Source organism: Amblyomma maculatum, chromosome 8 (assembly GCF_055883805.1).
Source record: "Amblyomma maculatum isolate TAMU_Amacu chromosome 8, ASM5588380v1, whole genome shotgun sequence".
In the NCBI taxonomy this organism is placed as follows: Eukaryota; Metazoa; Arthropoda; class Arachnida; order Ixodida; family Ixodidae; genus Amblyomma; species Amblyomma maculatum.
This window is the reverse complement of record NC_139351.1, coordinates 60,926,269-60,944,297: the sequence shown is the minus strand read 5'-3', so window position 1 is coordinate 60,944,297 and position 18,029 is coordinate 60,926,269. Positions and strand designations below refer to the sequence as shown.

General features: G+C 43.4%; 1 protein-coding gene across 1 annotated transcript in view; it reads right to left on the bottom strand.

Moving 5' to 3' along the window:
• The window catches only part of LOC146181256 (neprilysin-1-like), a 77,776-nt gene that overhangs the window by 44,460 nt on the left and 15,287 nt on the right, over positions 1–18,029 (bottom strand). The window contains exons 6-10 of the mRNA XM_084575740.1: positions 14,808–15,002; positions 8,362–8,448; positions 4,792–4,922; positions 4,023–4,248; positions 1,192–1,290 (exon numbers count right to left, since the gene is read on the bottom strand). Of these exons, the coding sequence (XP_084431866.1) occupies positions 1,192–1,290; positions 4,023–4,248; positions 4,792–4,922; positions 8,362–8,448; positions 14,808–15,002 (738 nt within the window). The remainder of the gene's footprint in view (positions 1–1,191; positions 1,291–4,022; positions 4,249–4,791; positions 4,923–8,361; positions 8,449–14,807; positions 15,003–18,029) is intronic.

The window sequence follows — 18,029 nt, the reverse complement described above, 5'->3', positions numbered from 1 at the left end:
TTACGACGTAGTTACTTCGTCTATATTATTAATGCCTTTGCCCGCTTGTCAGACGTATGCACTAAGAGGCATACATAAGATTTCAGCCTATGCGTCGTTTCTAGTTTTAAGGTGTCTACTCTGCTTAGAGGATCTTCAATTTTTACCACATTTTACCTTCTTTTTCTCATAAGTAGAGCTTCATGATTACCTCGGACTGCTCTGCCAGGTCCAAAAATGCGAGAGAATTTACTGTCTCATTCTTCGCACGACCAGGAAATGGGATCATATATACCCTTTGCATCTATTACATAGAAATTAATACGGCAGAAATCAATCTCTGATATTGATTGATGATAATTAACATTTTATTAGTCTTATACATATTCTGTTTGCGGGTTAAATGCTTTTATGCTATAGCGTTTTTTGGTTAGACATGTCTGTCTAGACAGCTTGCGATTATTCTGGCCAACTCTCCTGTTACCTAATGTGCTGCATAGTCTATATTGCTATTTGTCAGATTATCCCTCACGGCTTTAACTGTAGGGTAATAATCGTCATGTAAAGGTTACTGTCCGCTCTGCAGCAACAGGCTAAATGTCACTGTTTTCACTCTCAACCTACTCTGACGATATTCTGCCTTATCAGATTCTTCTATTCACCCGTTATGACTAGAATTTTACCAGGCTGTATTATTTATGAGAACTACGTCGCAGATTTCCAAGGACCTCCATTTCAAGCAATTTACCTGAGATAGAGCACATTATGAATTCCATTGCATCTTTAGCCTTGACATTGAGATACCCGCACAGTTTTACAGATTCTGCGTCTTTGAAGCTTTTCAATATGTTGTCTGTATGGCTCAATGGAGGCGCTTATATACACTATTACTGTATACGCCCACATGTATGGTGTCATAGTTGGGCGTCGGACGAGTTTTTGCCGATTACTATTAGGTGCATGCAGCGAACCTCTCAAATGAGGTCGCCAAATGATAGCCCATGCGCAGATGCAGGGAGTATGGCTTTTGCCTTTGTGTTATGCCGGAAAATTTAATCTGCCTTGGAGTAACTGCCTTCCATAAAGCTTTCTTTTTTTCGAAGCACACCAGATTTTTAAAAAGAAATATTGAAAAGAAAAACATTATTTTTCTTTGAACTGCTTCTTATACTTGGATGATATAAGGAAATCACCACTAATTATTTCTTATACCTTCAGTTGTGCCCTTTGTTTTGTACCTCTGTCCATCCACTTGATGCTTTGCAGTCTCTTTCTAAACATGTCTTTTAAACAGTTCGCCATCCTTTCAACCTGGAAAGATATCGAAGAAAGGAATTTCACACAATAGATACAATGTATATTCGCATGTGCTTGAATCGCTATATGATGATTCCTTTTTTTAGAAATTTGGCGAGCCCCGATGCATTCAAAAAACGAGGAATGAATCAGAGCGTGAAATGTATCAACTGAGAAAAAAACGTTATGCTTTTTTGATAATATTTCGAAGACCCTTAGCCATTCCAGTGCGCAAACGTTGTCCCCTGGCTTGAACCGTCTTGCTATTTGAGCTCGAACACGTCTTCAGGTTTCCCCCCTCTTTTGCAAGGAATCATAAGCAAGCGTTTTTCAGTAGAGAACCTTGTCGATGTTGATTTCAGAACTGTGGACCTCCGTTTAAAGCTCTGCAACTAGCACTATGCCCTTCGCACATTCATTCCTTTTCCTTTATTCATAATTGCGATGTCCTGGCAGTTTCATCATTCGTTTCCTGCGTGCGCAAAGAGGAATCAGAACAGCACTATCAATATCTCCCCTGGTTTTGTTTTGAAGACAAACTTCAACATAAATGCAAGATGGGTTTGGTTTTATGCGGTGAAATTCTTGGATACATTAGGTCCTAAATTGCGGAGTACAAAGAATTACTCCTATGCTTGGAGCTCATTGACGAAGTTTTTTTGCTGTTAGATTTACTCATCGTCACTTCTCTGTACTATATTTAAGTCACCAATCGGACTTCAGGTTTAGGAAGTGGTGACAACAGATCGCTGGGTGCAGCTGATTGAATATAGAGACCGTAACGGGAAGCCGGAGTGGCCCGTATGGAAAGTAAACACTCATTGGTACCTCTACTAGCCAGACATTGTTTCTAAGCTTCAATGAATCATTCCGGCTGCTGATGTTTTTTCGTTGAGCCGTGTGCTGATGGTCGAGTAGGAAAAAGGCTTTTTCTATGCACCTACCATACTTTACGCAATAGATGGCTGCTTGCTAGCAGCGAATATGCTGCAGAATAGTAAATCAAGAATATATCAACCTGTACGGCACCTGATATTGGATAACCAACAATACGGGATGCGTTCACGCAGTCCCTGGTGAAATCGATGAATGATACTGATTGGGCTTCCGGCAACAAACTATGCCTGCCGTGTCAGGCGCCTCCGTAACAGAAACCATCTCAAGTGGCAGAGATTGCAGCTAATCGCTCTTTTCTACACTGGCGTCTAAAACAATTGTGTTCACTGAGCCATGAGAAATCGGGCGTTTAATAGCACAACCCTTGCTTTCATTGCATGGTGTGCTTTTATGACTGATAATATGGGAAGGATGCGTAGGAGCTGCATAAATGAATTTACCAACACGCCGGCCGCGCAGCAGTTCGAAATGAAAGTGTTTGTACGATATTGAATGTAAATTAAACCAGGGGTGCAATTCTGAACACCGATGACAGCAAGGAGCTTTTTTTTCGTGTAGAGTATGTACGTGACATAGAATTCGTGATTGCAGGCAGGCGTTTTATCGCTTTTTTATATTTTTGAAGCAATAAATAATCCGTGCTCACAGGTTTCGTGGCGTAAGAGTACACAGTGATAGTTTTGACAAAGCCTATGATCATAATACAAAAGTAGCGCGTAATACCTTTATCGTAAATATAACATGTGACCTCTCGTGGTTATTTCTGGTTGTGATAGTCGCAATAGGTTCTTTTTTAGAACTCGCTTGTTGAGCGAGTGAGCAAAAAGCAAAAACCTACGTCTTGCAGAAAAAAAGAGGGCATACATGCTTCACTTTTGTATAGACACGAACATGTAAAATTAGAGCTTAAATTACTGTATTAAATGTGCCTTGAAAGTGTGCAGTATAAGAACATTGGTTTTCTGCTGGCTCCTTGCAGCGCACTATTATTGAGAGACTCAAGAAAAAGAAACGCAGATGGCGGAAAATTAGGTTTGGGCAAAGTGATAAAGTGACGTAAATAATGCTAGAATGAACCAGTTTTCGGCGATAATGGTAGTGGACATGAGGACTTGCATGGCAAACATTGGAAAGAGCTACTTTATATTGGCTAATGAGAGACACTGCAGGAAACGAAGACACTAGGAACTGCAACTGGTAAAGAGGATCTTCGTCCGGACTGTACACACTACTGGGCAAAGTGATCTCCCGTACCCCTGCAGTTAGCCCGGCTCTGTGCTAGCTGCACACATTTTACCCCCGTACACTTGCCCTTATCTACCGGCCCATCTCACTGTCGCCCGCTGCTACGCATTGGCTTGCCTTGGAATCGAATGTGTTACCCTACCCGACCACCAGTAAACTTCTCTTCGCATTGCGTGTCATGACTCGCGTTTGTCCCCCGAACCCCTCTGCACGCTTCCTGTAGCCCAACGTTACACCTACAATTTTACACTACATAGGTCTTCGTGTTGTCCTCAACTTAAGTATAACTCCTTTTGTTACCATAGACATTTCGGCGCCTATTTAAGGCAACTATAGCTGCCTTAAATAGACGTATATTATCACTTGCAGTACCTCGCTACCTATTCTTAACGGCTGTACTTTTCCAAAGCTGTTGAACGGTACTTTAGTCTTCGGCGTATTCATTTTAGGCCCAACATTCTCATTTGCCTCCACATTGTTAAAATTATTTGAAATTCGTCCCCCAATTGAGCATCGTACACCTAGATTTAGCGGGGAGAGAGATGAATCGCGAAGTCTTTATGCTTTTGGCGATCCAGTAGGGTGGCCAAACGGTAAACACTTACGTTTCGTTTGGCGCCTAAGATGAACTTCTTTTGCACGTAGAGGCGCCCGACAACTTCTTTCATGGAAGATGTCAGAAGTGTGACGCACTTTTTCCACAGCGGAGATTCCTTCACGAGGCCGTAGGCTGCTATGGTGAAGTTCACTTTGGCGTTACGGAATTTTTTGGACGCGTACTCCGCTTTCGAGGCGAACGCGCGCCAGCCCATGTAGTTGAACAACGTGCGCCTGCGTCGAAGGAGTGAGGCCAATTTCAGTCTGGACTGTCCTGCTACCGGTAGCTGAGAGAACAGATTTTTTTTTTTCTCGAACAAAGACATATACCGTTCTGCTCACTGATATATAGTGTAGAAATGATTACCGCGCAGAGCCCAGCGGCTTGCCCACTCGGTTGCTTGCCTAATATTCTCGCCTCTTTTGAATCCCAGCAGCAGCGGCCGCATTGCGCTGGATACTGATTTCAAAATACGCTCGCCTATTTTGCGATGTCGTCGAAGGCGATCTACAATGCTCTAAAGGCATTTCATATATAATATCCTTATAGTTCATGCGCAGGTTTTAAAACTCACCTTCCATCCTTCCCAATATGTCGCGAGGGGTGAAGTCACAGCTTTCTAGGAAATTAATTAAACCGCATTGCTCCATTACGTGTAAACATGAAGCTGTAAACATAAAGTCACTTGAGATATACTATTTGTAGTCTGCAAACACTCCTCAAGCATTTTGCAACTAGTTATCATGATGTTTAACTGGGGCATCATTTGTGCTTACGGGTTCACGGTGTGCAGGAGCCTGGTCGTCGATTTGAAGTAATCCTCGGCTAAAATTGCCACCGGTTCGCTCATCTTGAGCCTGATTTTTACTCGCTTGAATTCCTTGTTCAAGAGAGCCAGCAAAGGAAGCTGCACAAAGATGGAGGAAAGTACAGGTATAATGGAAATGCCGAGCACAAAATAAGGATAGCTTGTCTACCGTAATTGCAAATTCATTACTAGAGGAAAGTGCAGCTGCCTGGGTAATTTTCACCTGTCCTTGTTTTCTTAATATTGCCTTTATTTTTTATCCCAAGTGATGAAGGAAAAGGGCGAGAAAAGTTGGAAAGCCAGTTTTATCAGCAGCCTCCTCCCCTTACAAAATAAACATGTGACGCATTCAAGACTCGTAATGCACCCCACTGTGCACGCATATGCACCAAACTACAAAAACGAGATTAGCTCACATTTTTCTGTAATCTGCATTCCCTTTCGAATATTCGCTTCCCCCTTCAGCAAATAAACTCTTTGTAAGGTTTGTTTATTCGCTTACCTCCCTCGAAAAACAATCGATTTGTGGGGAGACTGAAAAAAGCATGCAAAGCAAAATATTTCAACAAAAGCAACGTGTTCATAAAATATAAAATTGTAAACAATTTGTTACGAGCGCATTCACATCTGACCGAGTATTAATAGTATAATCTCGCCTGATCTGACCACCAGTTGACAGACGCCTTCTGAGGTTTGTAGGGTCTCATTTTACACCTTCAGACTAAGCGCCCTTTTTCCTTCGTGATTCCTGTGTGTGATGTGAACTGTGTATAAGTGAGCTGTTTTATTCGTATATTATCGACGAGGGAAGGAAGGTAGATAAGGGTGGCGAAAACAAGTCACTTCGGTATCCACCAGTAGCATGGCTGGAACGTGGTTTAGCTCCCGGTGGCTGAGCGGTACCACCTTGGTGTTCACGGACGACGGGAGAGCTTCATGCCCGCAGATAGCAACTGTACCTGCGCAGTATTAGGTTGGGAGTGTGGCTTGAGTGGCTGCCATGCGCGCGCCCTTATACCGCTTCCACGCTCCGGTCCGGCACCCACACTCCGGTCCCACTATGACAAGCTAGGCCGACCACTGCTGCGGTTTCGAGAAATTATTGACAACTGCAAATCTCGGCATCAACGGTACCCACATCCGGCGAAGAGGCGGTCGAAGGGAACGAACGCGTTCTGCGACCGCTGCATACTAACACTTGGTGGTGTCTGGTACAGGCTGCTCGCTACGACCAAAATGTGAAACCCTAATGTTCGCAGTGTGAAAGAAGTAGTTGCTCTTTATCCCTCATGGTATGGGCATGCCAATCAAGACCCCACTTTCTATCGCATGCCATCACACTGAAGAGGCTTGGAAGGCCTTGTTCCTGGGGGGGGGCTCGTCGGTCGGAGACCAGGAGGTGCTGGCCCGCCGTGCTCGACAGGCGGCTGGCGCTTGCAGCCCGCATTGGCGCTGCCCACCAACTGACGCCGGTTTTCGCCATCTTCGATGGCTCGCGTCCACTTTTATGCAGGAAATAAAATGTTACACGCACAAGTCCTTGTTCGCGTAGACTTGCTCGCTCATCAGTGTGTCTTGTTTTGCTGCGCTGGAGTGGGAGCTACTGTTTTGTGCTAATTGTAGATTAGATTCTACCTTAGCCCCGGCCGCATGCTATGCCCCACGGTGACGTCTTACGCTGTGACTTCCAGACGTTTATGATGGCACCAATTTAATCGGTGTGTTTTTATATTCACTGCTGTGTCGCTCCACTCTTGGACCTTATTGTAGAAGGTGATACCTTCAGATTGTAGGTTGACCCCGTCCACAGGCGTCATCACTTAGAACAATCTTGTATTCGTGATGCAGGAAGCGACACATAAGTGAAGTAAGGAGGTAGGACTAAAGCTGCTATTTTGGGCAGTCGTGTTGCCTTTTTTTTTTTTTGTCCCGTATTTTATTACTTCAGCAAACATGAAAGTTAAGAGAATGTACTGTTCTCTACGTTTAAAGTTATACTGGTATACTAGCAATTATAGATCAAAATTGTAGCCACTAAGAGAGGCGAAAGGTGCATAGGAACACAACCTTTTCGTGCGCCCATGATCAGCCGGGCCTGCCTTACATTTGGAGTCCTGCAGTTTGTGATGCGGACTATTACAAGAATTCGAGTGAGAGCCAGGCATAATCTGACAAAAACAAAGGGTCTATCGGCTTGGTGCAAAACCCATAGCTTATATTAAGGTGAAAATAAAGGCGACAGTCGAAGAGAACCAGAGTTTCTACGACAGCAGATCTATCCCGTAACCGATTGTGCTACGGTGAGGCTGCAATGTTGAAGAAGACCACGTAGTTTCGCAGATACCTCGCTCGTTCTCCAGCTGCATTGTGTTAGTTTTGTAACCCGACAAAAGAGCTCTCGACGAACAGTGCTGGCGTTTGGCACTGTTTGGCATTGTGTTATTTGTCCGTTTTGCTTAAGCGCTAAATTTGTGCTGTTGATGAGTACAATCAGCCGCGATTCCATTTCAGCGATTAACGCCTAAAGCGCTCTGTAGCAAGTAACCGCGTATTGAGAACTCTGTAAAGTATACGTTGGTATTATGCGGCCCCTGTCAAAAAAATTTCCGGAATTAAATGAATCTGTCGATGTCCCGCTTTTTATTCAGTCGCTTCACGAGTCAGACCCGACACGGCAGTAACGCCCACTTGGTAGTTGTTGGAGTCTTTGGGCTATCATTGATAAATATGTTCGGAACGCTGTCGCATGCGAACTATTTCCTAGATAAGCGTACAAATAATTTAGCTAATTGACGGCCCTTATCTTTCTAAGAAGCGAGTTGAGGCGTAGCCTTTGACAGCGCAGCCAAGGAAAGTATAGGGTCAACCATTCTTAATGAAAACAAGCCTGCTCCCTTCAAACAATCAGTGCGTCTTAGGTAGCCGCATATAAAAGCAAATCGACGCGGGCTCAATGCGACTCGAAGGCGTGTTTTGTATAGTCGGCAACGTTGTCAATGTGTTGTCGAATTGGAGGCGATGGCGCTCTGACGAAGGCATGCTTGTTTGCACTAAGTTTGGACGACCATAAAAACCAGACACAGCTCCAATGAGAGGAAAGCGCTGTTGCACTCCTACATGGCGCCCTTACATTTACTTCACTATTTAAAATACCTGAAAGGTCAAAGTTTGCAGTATAGGATAAAGAGGTAACAGCTTTAAGCTCATGTACATTGGAATCAGCAATAGACTGAAAAGATGTAATTATTCCTGAATATTCGTTCATGGTGATTTGCAGGTATTTCAGAATTGGTTGTGATATCGCCCAATACCGTCGTATTTGGCGGTGTAGTATAATTCCAAAAAGTTATTATTTTATCGCATAAAATGTGATAACCAGCCTAAAGACGATATTACCACCTGCATAAACATTCGCGCAAATATGCTAGATTTGTTCCTACAGATGTAACCGCACCTATTTTAACAAAATTCGGCATACTTTCGCGAGGTTTTGTGAATCCAGCTGTTAGAGCACGAGAAGAGGAACCGTTGCACTTACACCCAGAAACTTTGCCTCAAGTGTGCCTATTGTTCTTCTTTTGTAACGTTTGAGCGGGTCTCGCCTTTCCTCTTTCGCAGCCGTTCTCTGCAACAAACAAGAGATAAGAATTAATAAGCGCTGTTTTCCTTCCACATTTCTATGATAAGAGCGACGTTTAAGGAAATCTTTGATACTGTTTCCTGTCAGTACCAAATCGACAGACAGTAAAGTTACGCAGCGGGAAATCTTTCGAGCTAGCCGGTTCGTGCACGGATGACCAGTTGGCTCAGCCGTTGAGCAACAAATTTTGCAATTCTCAACGCGATATATTGGGCTCTGTTTTGCGCAATGTACGGGGATTTCATTGAACAGTCACTCCTAGGATGCGAGTCCCGGCATGTTCTAGAAGGGGTTATGGATGTGCGGTCCCAACATTTTAACTTGTCCTAGCCACTTTAATATGACGCCATACTCTCGCTTTTCCCCTTTCTCCAATCAGATGCCTTAATTTCTTTTGCGGTAGCTGGCTCTCTCAAACAAGCCGCCGTTGGCGACAAATATTTCTTGTCTACTGCCCTAAACATAGCTTACAATCAAGATTACAAAAAGGCGCTGTCCCTTCACCCCTTCTTTAGCACTTTCCAGATACAGGACAGCTGCCATCAAGCGTATCGATGTCCCCGGTTTACGGAACGTTACCGCTGAACTTAAACGACCTCTTCAAACAATGATAGACTTGATTTAAATAAGCGGAGCTCTGCTGCAGGTAGTGCAGTTCAGCATGCAATATTTATTCTTTCACCAGTCAATGAAGTAGCCTTTGTTTCAGGAATAGTTTGTTCGTGTTTTCAAAGCAGAATTCATTTTTACAAAAAAAATTTCAGCAAAAACCTTTCATGTTTATCTACTGAAAATGATAACGTCTTATTTTATTTAAAGATATCCGAAAGCTATGCTTTCACCAAGATATCGCCATATTTTTACATAAAATAACTGCCTTTCAAGCCGTCCAGAAGTTACTCGCACTATAGCACAGATTGCACATGAAAGCGGCACAATTGAAGCGTCACGTGTCTCGAAAGAACAAAATCTGCTTCTTACTTGGGCCATCTTCCCATGGGGCATTGCGAATGCGCATAGGTGAGAGTTCGGAGTATCATTGATCACGTAGCATATTGCTCAAGTTACAGCTTTCTTTAAGACCAGTTAATAACGGTGTACAAATGGTACCTTACTGCAACCACTGCAACCAAATATTTCTGAACGGGATGCACATTTGCATCGGTGACACCACTTTCCTGAAGGCAATAAGTAACGAGGGATCTAATTAGTGCTTATAATTATATTTTTTGAAGAACGCAACATTCATAAAATTGGAGCACAAGATTTTCGTCTGCCTTCAGTTGGCTTTAACGGGATAGCATATCAGTACATTGGGCTCTGCAAGATTTACCGTGGACATGTTATCTTTGAAATCAGTCTGATGCATACTACGGACAGTCGCGGTGCTAACAAATACTGAAGAGAAAAAAAAAAGAATTCGTCTTTGTTGACATAGGTTTGAGTGCCGTCCCGAGCGCACCATTTTTTTTTTCTGAAACATTAGCACCTCTCTGTTTTCCTATTTCTTAATATCATTTATCTAACCATGGAAAAGAGTGCCCAGTTGCGCGTTCTCGGCCTCAAAATTGCAGCTTCCGCGCTCGATTATTTGTTCGCGTTGCAAGTCATTGCTGCGAAGTGTCCCGAACGGTAGTGATGATTGTAAAGAATTCAACGTGCAGGAATGTTTAGGAAAATATTGCCGCGACCCATACGAATCTTCGTTTGTTATTTTTCAAATGCCGCCGGCATGCTGCCTTGCCACTTATGTTTTGGAGCACAGACCGAGTTTGTGCTCTTTGATTGTTCATTCTCGTTATTTTGAAACTCTCCTTTATCACTTTCAGTACAGAGTGAATTGCGTCGAGGATAATCTGGAGTGATCGCTGGCAATCGCAGCTGTTTCCGTATTGTTGTGTTATCCACTATTCTTTGATTGGCTTGTCTAGATGTTTCCGAACCAACTTTAGTTGGGTACAGACGAATGCAATGGGCATTCGTTGTCGGACGACCACCGAGCACGATTGTTCCTATCTATGTCGCCGTGTTTCTTAGTGCTTCTTAAGCAGCAACTGAGGCCAGTAAGTAGCTGATTCCAGTCGTACAACTGTGTCCGTTTGTCACCTAAGACTTTGTCACCACCACGTGACTATATTCTTCCTCTACTCTACATCGCATAGCTGTCGCTAGGGGGCTGTACCGTTCGATGAACGAGCAGACTGCTCGAGCACAAGGCCGCACTGATACAGCTTCAGCAGCAAGAAGATTAGTTGTGGTTTAGCTCAGGTAAACCCTAGTTGAATTGCAAAAGCAACGGCGGAAGCTCCTTTTGCCTGTTACACTATTCGCCTACGTGCCTGCATGTCGGAAGGGTAAAGAGAATGTAAACTGTTCTGCCAGGCTGGTACTGATATCACCCTCCCATATGAAAGAAGCGACCCGAGTTGACAGATCCTGCCCGTGGCATAGGAGTAAAGTGAATTCAATCATGGCAGGTTGATTTTTTTATCAAGGATCACGGCACACAGCGACGAATGGTTAGAACTGGCGTAGAATTGCTTTCACAATTAATATGACCCGTAACGTTTTTTGGAAGTCCTAATTGTGCAATCAGTTGTACTTCGCGCATTGTTTTTTCAGTCACGTATCATGAGCAATTCACACTTACGCTAGAGCCCATACGCAATACGGCTAATAAGTGCAATAAGAGGAACAGATGTAAGTTACCTATGTTATATGCCTGCGTTGTACAGAAAAAACACCGGCTGACGGTTAAGCCTCACCTTTAAGAGTGCAAAGCGATAGCGTTATCGGGGTTCGTTCACTGCCACTGAACCACATTGCTTTGAAGGCAATAGATGAATGTATATGGCTTTGAATTGGGTGGCGGCTCACGCCATCTATGGCAGCAGCGCCACATGATGGAAGGAATTTTCCAGTGAGTGCCGCACCGCAGGTCAGGAAAAAGGAAATGTTCTTTGGTACTCGCATAACTGTTGCTTTCGAAAAAAGTTTCTTTCTAATTACACACCTAAGCATAAGCTGACAGTCATAAGGCAAATCTTGCATTATGTCGACCTTTATTCGAAGAGAAGCAATGTGGTTCGGTGGGGGTGTGGTTGCGCGCTCACCTCGCACTGCGAAGGAACCATGTTAGGCTTCGTGTTTTCCGCAATACTTATTGTTTATTTATTTTATTCAGATATTTTTCTTAAAGCCATAACGCCTACATCGGCTTTTCCGCGACACGGGGCTATAACCATTATCGGTTTGAAAGTTAGTTCAAAGAATATATTTCGGTTAGTTGACATGAATACATCGCTTACAAGAGCGTACAAACTACAAGAGTGCAGAAAGCGCAAAAGCACATGGACACAGAGAGACCTAATGGGAATAACAAACGCTGACTTCAACTTCGTCTCAAACCAGGAAAAGAGTGACATACATAGAAAACCAGAAAAAAGACGTCGCTAAATGTCACATATGTCACATAAAAAATTGCGCTCTTGTGCGAGGTGTTCTGCAGATAAGTGTAAAATAACTGCAAGCAAGCAAGTAAAATCGCTGCAAGCGTTTCGCGCTTGGAGCTGACGCCTTAGACAACGCCGATACCGGCTCTCTGAGGTACCGGCTCTAGGCTCTTTACATCTCTTTTAACTAACGGAACAATATTACGCCCGCACCTTCGTCGCCTAAAATAACGCATATCACACATTCTGCTCTTGGTGTTTTACGCACTTGTTTCCAATACCTCGTCGTCCAGAAGATCAGGTTTCTGCGCTCTCGGTGTCTGTGTTTCCTTTGGGAGCAAAAATTAGGGTGTATGGCTATGGTCCGTGGCAGGGTCGCGAGCACTGATTGGTTGTCTGCTTATGTGACATCACGCGGCCTGATGACGTGTCCGTGTTGAAAACACGGACACGTCATCACCGTGTCCGTGTGATGACGTGTCACGAGCGCAGTGCACCGAGCATATGGCACTGCAAGACTGACGGCAAGCCGATTGTGTGGCGCAAACTCCAAGAGTGCCCGAAATCACAGACCCCATCATGCACGCTGCCCTTAGGTCACGTAGACGTGTTCGTACTACTCGGCTAAACGGATGTGCAAATCCAAGTTGACTGTTTTGTTTTTTAACATTTTTATCCATAAAATGATACAGGCGCACATTAAAAATCGCTGTTTAAGTGAGTGACGCCGTCCATGTGTACGTGAGCGAGGATCCCCAAAGCGCAGCTTGTCACGTCATGCTCTTAAAAACGAGGCATCAATGTAAACTAAATTCATTTGATGCCGCCTTATAATAATTCCCCCCGCTCAACATTTCACGCAATATACAGCACTGTAACCATTTTGGGTTTTCTGAGCTCTCTCTTTAACTGCCTTGTCTTTCACTGAGGAGTAGATTGGAAATATGCACATAGCTAGCCAAGGCATAATATCGCAGCGCTACGTTGTGACAACTGTGAGAGTCCTTGATACGAAGGCAGCTTTGTAATGTGAGAATTTCATAACCCGAAAGCGTTACTTCTATATGTTTACAGATTTCTGTCCGCAGACCGTGTCCGCAGATCGTGTCTGCAGGCCGTGTCCGCAGACACGTCCTCAAAATCGTGTCCGCCGCAGTTGCGGCTAATTGAGAAGTGGTAGAGGTTGTTAATGAGTGATGTCAATCGATAGAAGCTGACGTAATGTTGCTACAGAAAAAATTATTAGGCGAATAAAATAATTAGGTAATAATTAGAATAACTGGTTCACAACATGGGAAAGGCGCAGTATCTGCCACACGTTTTCTGTGGACACCTGAACCGCACCGTAAGGGAAGGGAGGGTGGTCGGAGTGAAAGCTAAAATAGAGAAATGGGTGCAGGTAGTGGATATGGCGTCAAGAATGTGGCGTCACGCAACTGGAAGTAGAGCCGAAAAATGGCATAAAGAAGGGATTGGTGCGCAATTTGAAAGTACCAAAGGCTAAAAGGGGTAAACAAGAAGCGAATTAATGTGAGGTAGAGAACGTGACGTCACGCAACCAGACGTAGAGCCGAAAAAGGGCATAGAAAGGAATTGGCGCGCAATTTGAAAATACCAAAGACTAAAATGGGCAAACAAGAAGTGAATTAGGCTACTAGAAGCAACCAGAAGCAACCAACAGCAGCATCCGTGCTTTCGCATTACCCCAATGTAAATTCTGCACTGCTCTTAAATATTTTTTTTCAATAAAATAACTCTTGATCTCTGATCGAAGGATTTGAATATTACTGTTGAATAAGCGTTTGGAAAAAATGTATTTTTATAACATATTTAAAAGGATTCTATGAGTTGAGCACAGTTCAATTTATTGTTTTCGTTTAATATGTTCATCCATCTTTCCTTTTTCTAAAAGGTCGAAGGAATTTTAAGAGATTAAAGTGAAGTCAGCTGTAATTTTAAACGCATGCATATTTCTAAATAGATTTCGCTCAAGTTCTGCTTTTTTGTTTTTCCTACGAAAAACTTGAAGGATTTTTTGTAACTCTTCTTCATTGGCAAAATTTTTGTCTTTTTCTGGAAAGCATAATACAATTCGTAAAAAAGAACTTTTTTTGGCCACAGCATATCTTAACATCCCAACCTAGAAATGACATGCGACATACATTACTTTCCATAATCTGAACAACAAAAATGAACAGATGGTTCTTCTACATTTTTGGGCTGTCAAAACGTTACCCTGAGTCCATTCTAATAAGTAGCCCTCCGTTTATCCTCTGCTCTCACTCACCTGACAGGCGAAGCCACAACTATCCTATGTCTTTAGGCTGATGACACTTTAAGTAACTTATCGTCAGGCTGAGGAGTGTGACATCTGGGCAGCGAAGTCCGCTAGGGAGCGCGATACAAAAAGGCATTCCCTAATAATGAGCCTATTGCATAGACTGTGTATATTTTGTTCTTCTCGGAAAATATGTGGAAATGCCTTCTCATGCGTAGAATTCGCATGCTTGCTTTACTCAAACGCTCTTGGAAAGCTTAATTTAATAAAAATTAGCGCGGTTGTTTTGACGCCTTGTGCTCGTGTGTAATAAATACGCGTGAATTCTGAACAGACGGCGGGGCTTAAGCTGTTGCCTAAATTGGCGCTGGTGAACATCTTTTCATGCAGTGTAAAATAAGACTTGCTGCTTTCAAATGCGCGAAAAGTTTAGCTTTTAGCTCTCTGTTTAAGAATAATGTCATTGTTGTAACCAAATTAGTTCTACATAAAGGAACGCGTCTTTTTATCTGAGGAACTGGCGGCAGAGATAAGAAAACCTCAACTGCCCGCACCCTACATAGATCGCGGGACCGAATTAGAGCATGTTAAAAACTGACAAGGGTTTCTCTTACCTTGGCTATTTCACTTTCGAAAGCGAATACTTCTTCGACGAGTGCCTTGGCCTTTTGCAGTTTTATTGTCGGTCTCATGATACTGAAGGCCGCTTGCATTAGGGCCTTGTAAGCTTCAACTTTGCTTCTGTAGGCAGGTTTCTTCGGGTTAATGAGCTGGTTTCGTCCGAGAAGACGGAATGTTATCTGATCAAGCTGCAAACAGAAATACAAACTGGTCCGTAAGTGCTGGAGAATAAAAAACGCATTTGCATAAAAAATTACCAATCCGCATAATCGTTTTTTGTTTTCGAGAATTCGGCATACTTTGAGCTTTCGTTTCGTACTCTTTCGTGTTCTTATTTTGAACTTTTTTTGCAAAATAAATATTGTTTTGTATTGAATTGTATTGTATGCTTTCTCGGTTGTGGGACAGCCACTCAGGCTGTCCGTTTTCATGTTTTATTTTCTTTCATGTTTCATTTCATGTTTTCTTTCATTTTATGTCAGTCAATTGTATATATTGTAAGGACGGGCTTGGAGGACCAGGTTTATGGAGACCTGAAGCACGGGTCACCACCACGCAAGCCACTCTTAGTGCTTACGATGGGTATGTTCAAGAGAGAAGGATGAAGATTAAGCAGCATGGGCACTGGTGTGAAAAATAGCGATCACATTATTTCCCCGCGCTAGTTCTAAAATGAATTCAAGTGGGGCATCTCGGGCTGCAGAAATGCAAAGGGCACGCCACCTGGTCTTTGTCCTGGTCTGAGCAGTGACATCACTTTACAATCAAGAGTTGCCACACCTGTCAAAAATTTTCTTACAAGCAACCGCAGGAACCGTTGCATGATCATGCGTCCTGTCCTTGAGTGTGCATGGTATCGAGTTGGACTTCATACTTGATGCACATGGCATATGATGCACTTTGAAACTTTCCAGAAGTAGAAAAACTTCGGGGCACCCTAGGGCGGAGTGGAATTGCAGCACTCACCGCCATGTTCGCACGGCATGGCGTACCTCTTGAGGTGTGCACAGACAACTGGCCCCAATAAAAATCCGGAATACGAAGCGCATGCCTTCTAGCTAGGGCTCCTGGCCTACCGCTGGACACGCTTCGAGGATGGCTGATCACCAGAACGTGTTGAGGGCAGTAGCCTCACAGCTAACCTTCCAGATTTTGGTACGGCATAGAGAATTGAAGTCAGGAAGCACCATCAGAAAAATGGCGGTAAGCCCCTACTACCTTTTGTATAAGGAATCAGTTGTGATGCTCGGGGACAATACATGACCAAAGAAAGCAACTGCCGTCGCCACTGCGGCTTCTAAGTCTTACGGTGTACAAACGGAATATATTCGGGTGTTCAGACCGAACAGAAGGCATCTTATTCACACTTGTGAGGAATATGCACCGGGCATCAGGAACGAAGACGAGGACTCTGCTTCGCTCGATCGCAAGATACTGGACCCCAGCTTGTCTGCTTCAAACAGCCCTGCTTCTCAATCAGCGCTACGATCTACTTGCTCACCCCAGCAACAGTCCTCCGCTGGGAACGCTGCACCTGCAAATATAGTGGGCTATACACCACCATATAATGCTAGGCCAACACCTGTCCAAAGAATGTAAACACGGGCAGTCAAGCGACCGCAACTACTTAATTACGACGCTGGTCTTAATCAAGTAGATTGAAATGTTTGCATTTCCATTAAACCTCAGGGGATGCAGTGAACATGCTTTATATTAGCTCCTAACGCAACGCCGCCAACGGCCTGTACAAAAAGATGTACAAATAAACAATTCGAGTTCTTGTTCCTGCCACTATGTAGTCGCCTCGACCTCTTGGTAGCTACACGTCACGATACATATATTTTCTCTCTCTTTACTAGGAATAAATATACATCAGCTGTTTTTTCGGCTTTTACCTGTTAATACACGTGTAATTATTTTTTTATAACTTGGCCTTTGTCATCTTGTGCCTTTTCGCATGTTTCTTTTAGCATGGAGCCATGTACACTCCTATTTTATTGTATTTTTCTTTTCTTTTTACTCTATATAGTTTACATATAAAGAGTGTTTAGCGTAAGAGCCTAGTACACCACTCTCATCTTTCTACTTTTTTCTTCATTTTCTCTTGTGTTTGTCTTCCTTCGTTTCAGCGATGTCAGTGGTTGGACTTTATGCTAGAAACAACTTTTTAATACCCGTTTGTAAATGCTATCCATTTGACAATGTGAATTGTTTGTTTGTGTCCCCCCGACACAGTGAATTTCTTATTTCCCCTTTTCCACACTTTGCTGTTTTGATTGTGGTCATCTTTGCGCACGTTCACCAACTGATAGTGGCGACGGCTTCTATATATGCGACGTATGGTTTTGCTAAATTGAAGTTAGAAGTTAACGCCTGTCCCATCAAGGTTAGAGTCGTCACTGCCTATATTTGAACTATGTTTTCAAGAAATTGTGAACAACCAGCCCAAACCAACCATCTGTTAGAAAATGCATTGCTGAGCCGCACTGAGTTCTGAATAAAATCGCTTGCGGTGATCTGACGGGAAGCCGTTTAACTGCATTTCATTGGATATTTTGTGTTAACACGTCATTCATCGACTCCTTTCAATGTCAACCAGGTGGCACAGTGCCAGACGAGAAACAGCCCGTCATTCGAGTGCCATCCGGTGCTTTGTCGCTCCACGTTATTGGTTTATCACTCTTTAATGCATGCGCCTCCATAATGTATAGGCACACCCTCGCTTCTTGACACACGCAATCCAAGTTCGATAAGCACTATATGCCAATAATGAATTTCTTTTATCGCAAATTCAGTCGAAGTCCTCACAAGACAATACCCTTTTGGGGTCATATCGAAACTCGCAATCTAATATGACCTGGGACATGAACGTCTGCTTTTCTGTTATCACCGTGAAATCAGACCCATTATTCAAATTGGTATTTAACACGACACCGGTGGCTTTTATGTAAAATCGGAAGTGTAACGCTATCACCTAAATATATCTGCGTATGGCTCTTGAAGCACATATCCGCAATAGATTTATAGGGGCAAATACAAACTATAAAGACACCGTTGGACAGAGGGAGCAGTTAGACAAATCTGCAGAATTTATTGATAAGTGGCAGTCCCTTCTCGGCGACCATTATAAAAGTCAAGTGCATGATGGGGCCTGTTGCACTAAAAAGAACGAGACGAGTGAACAAGGCGCACAAGAAAATAAATTACTGAGCGTG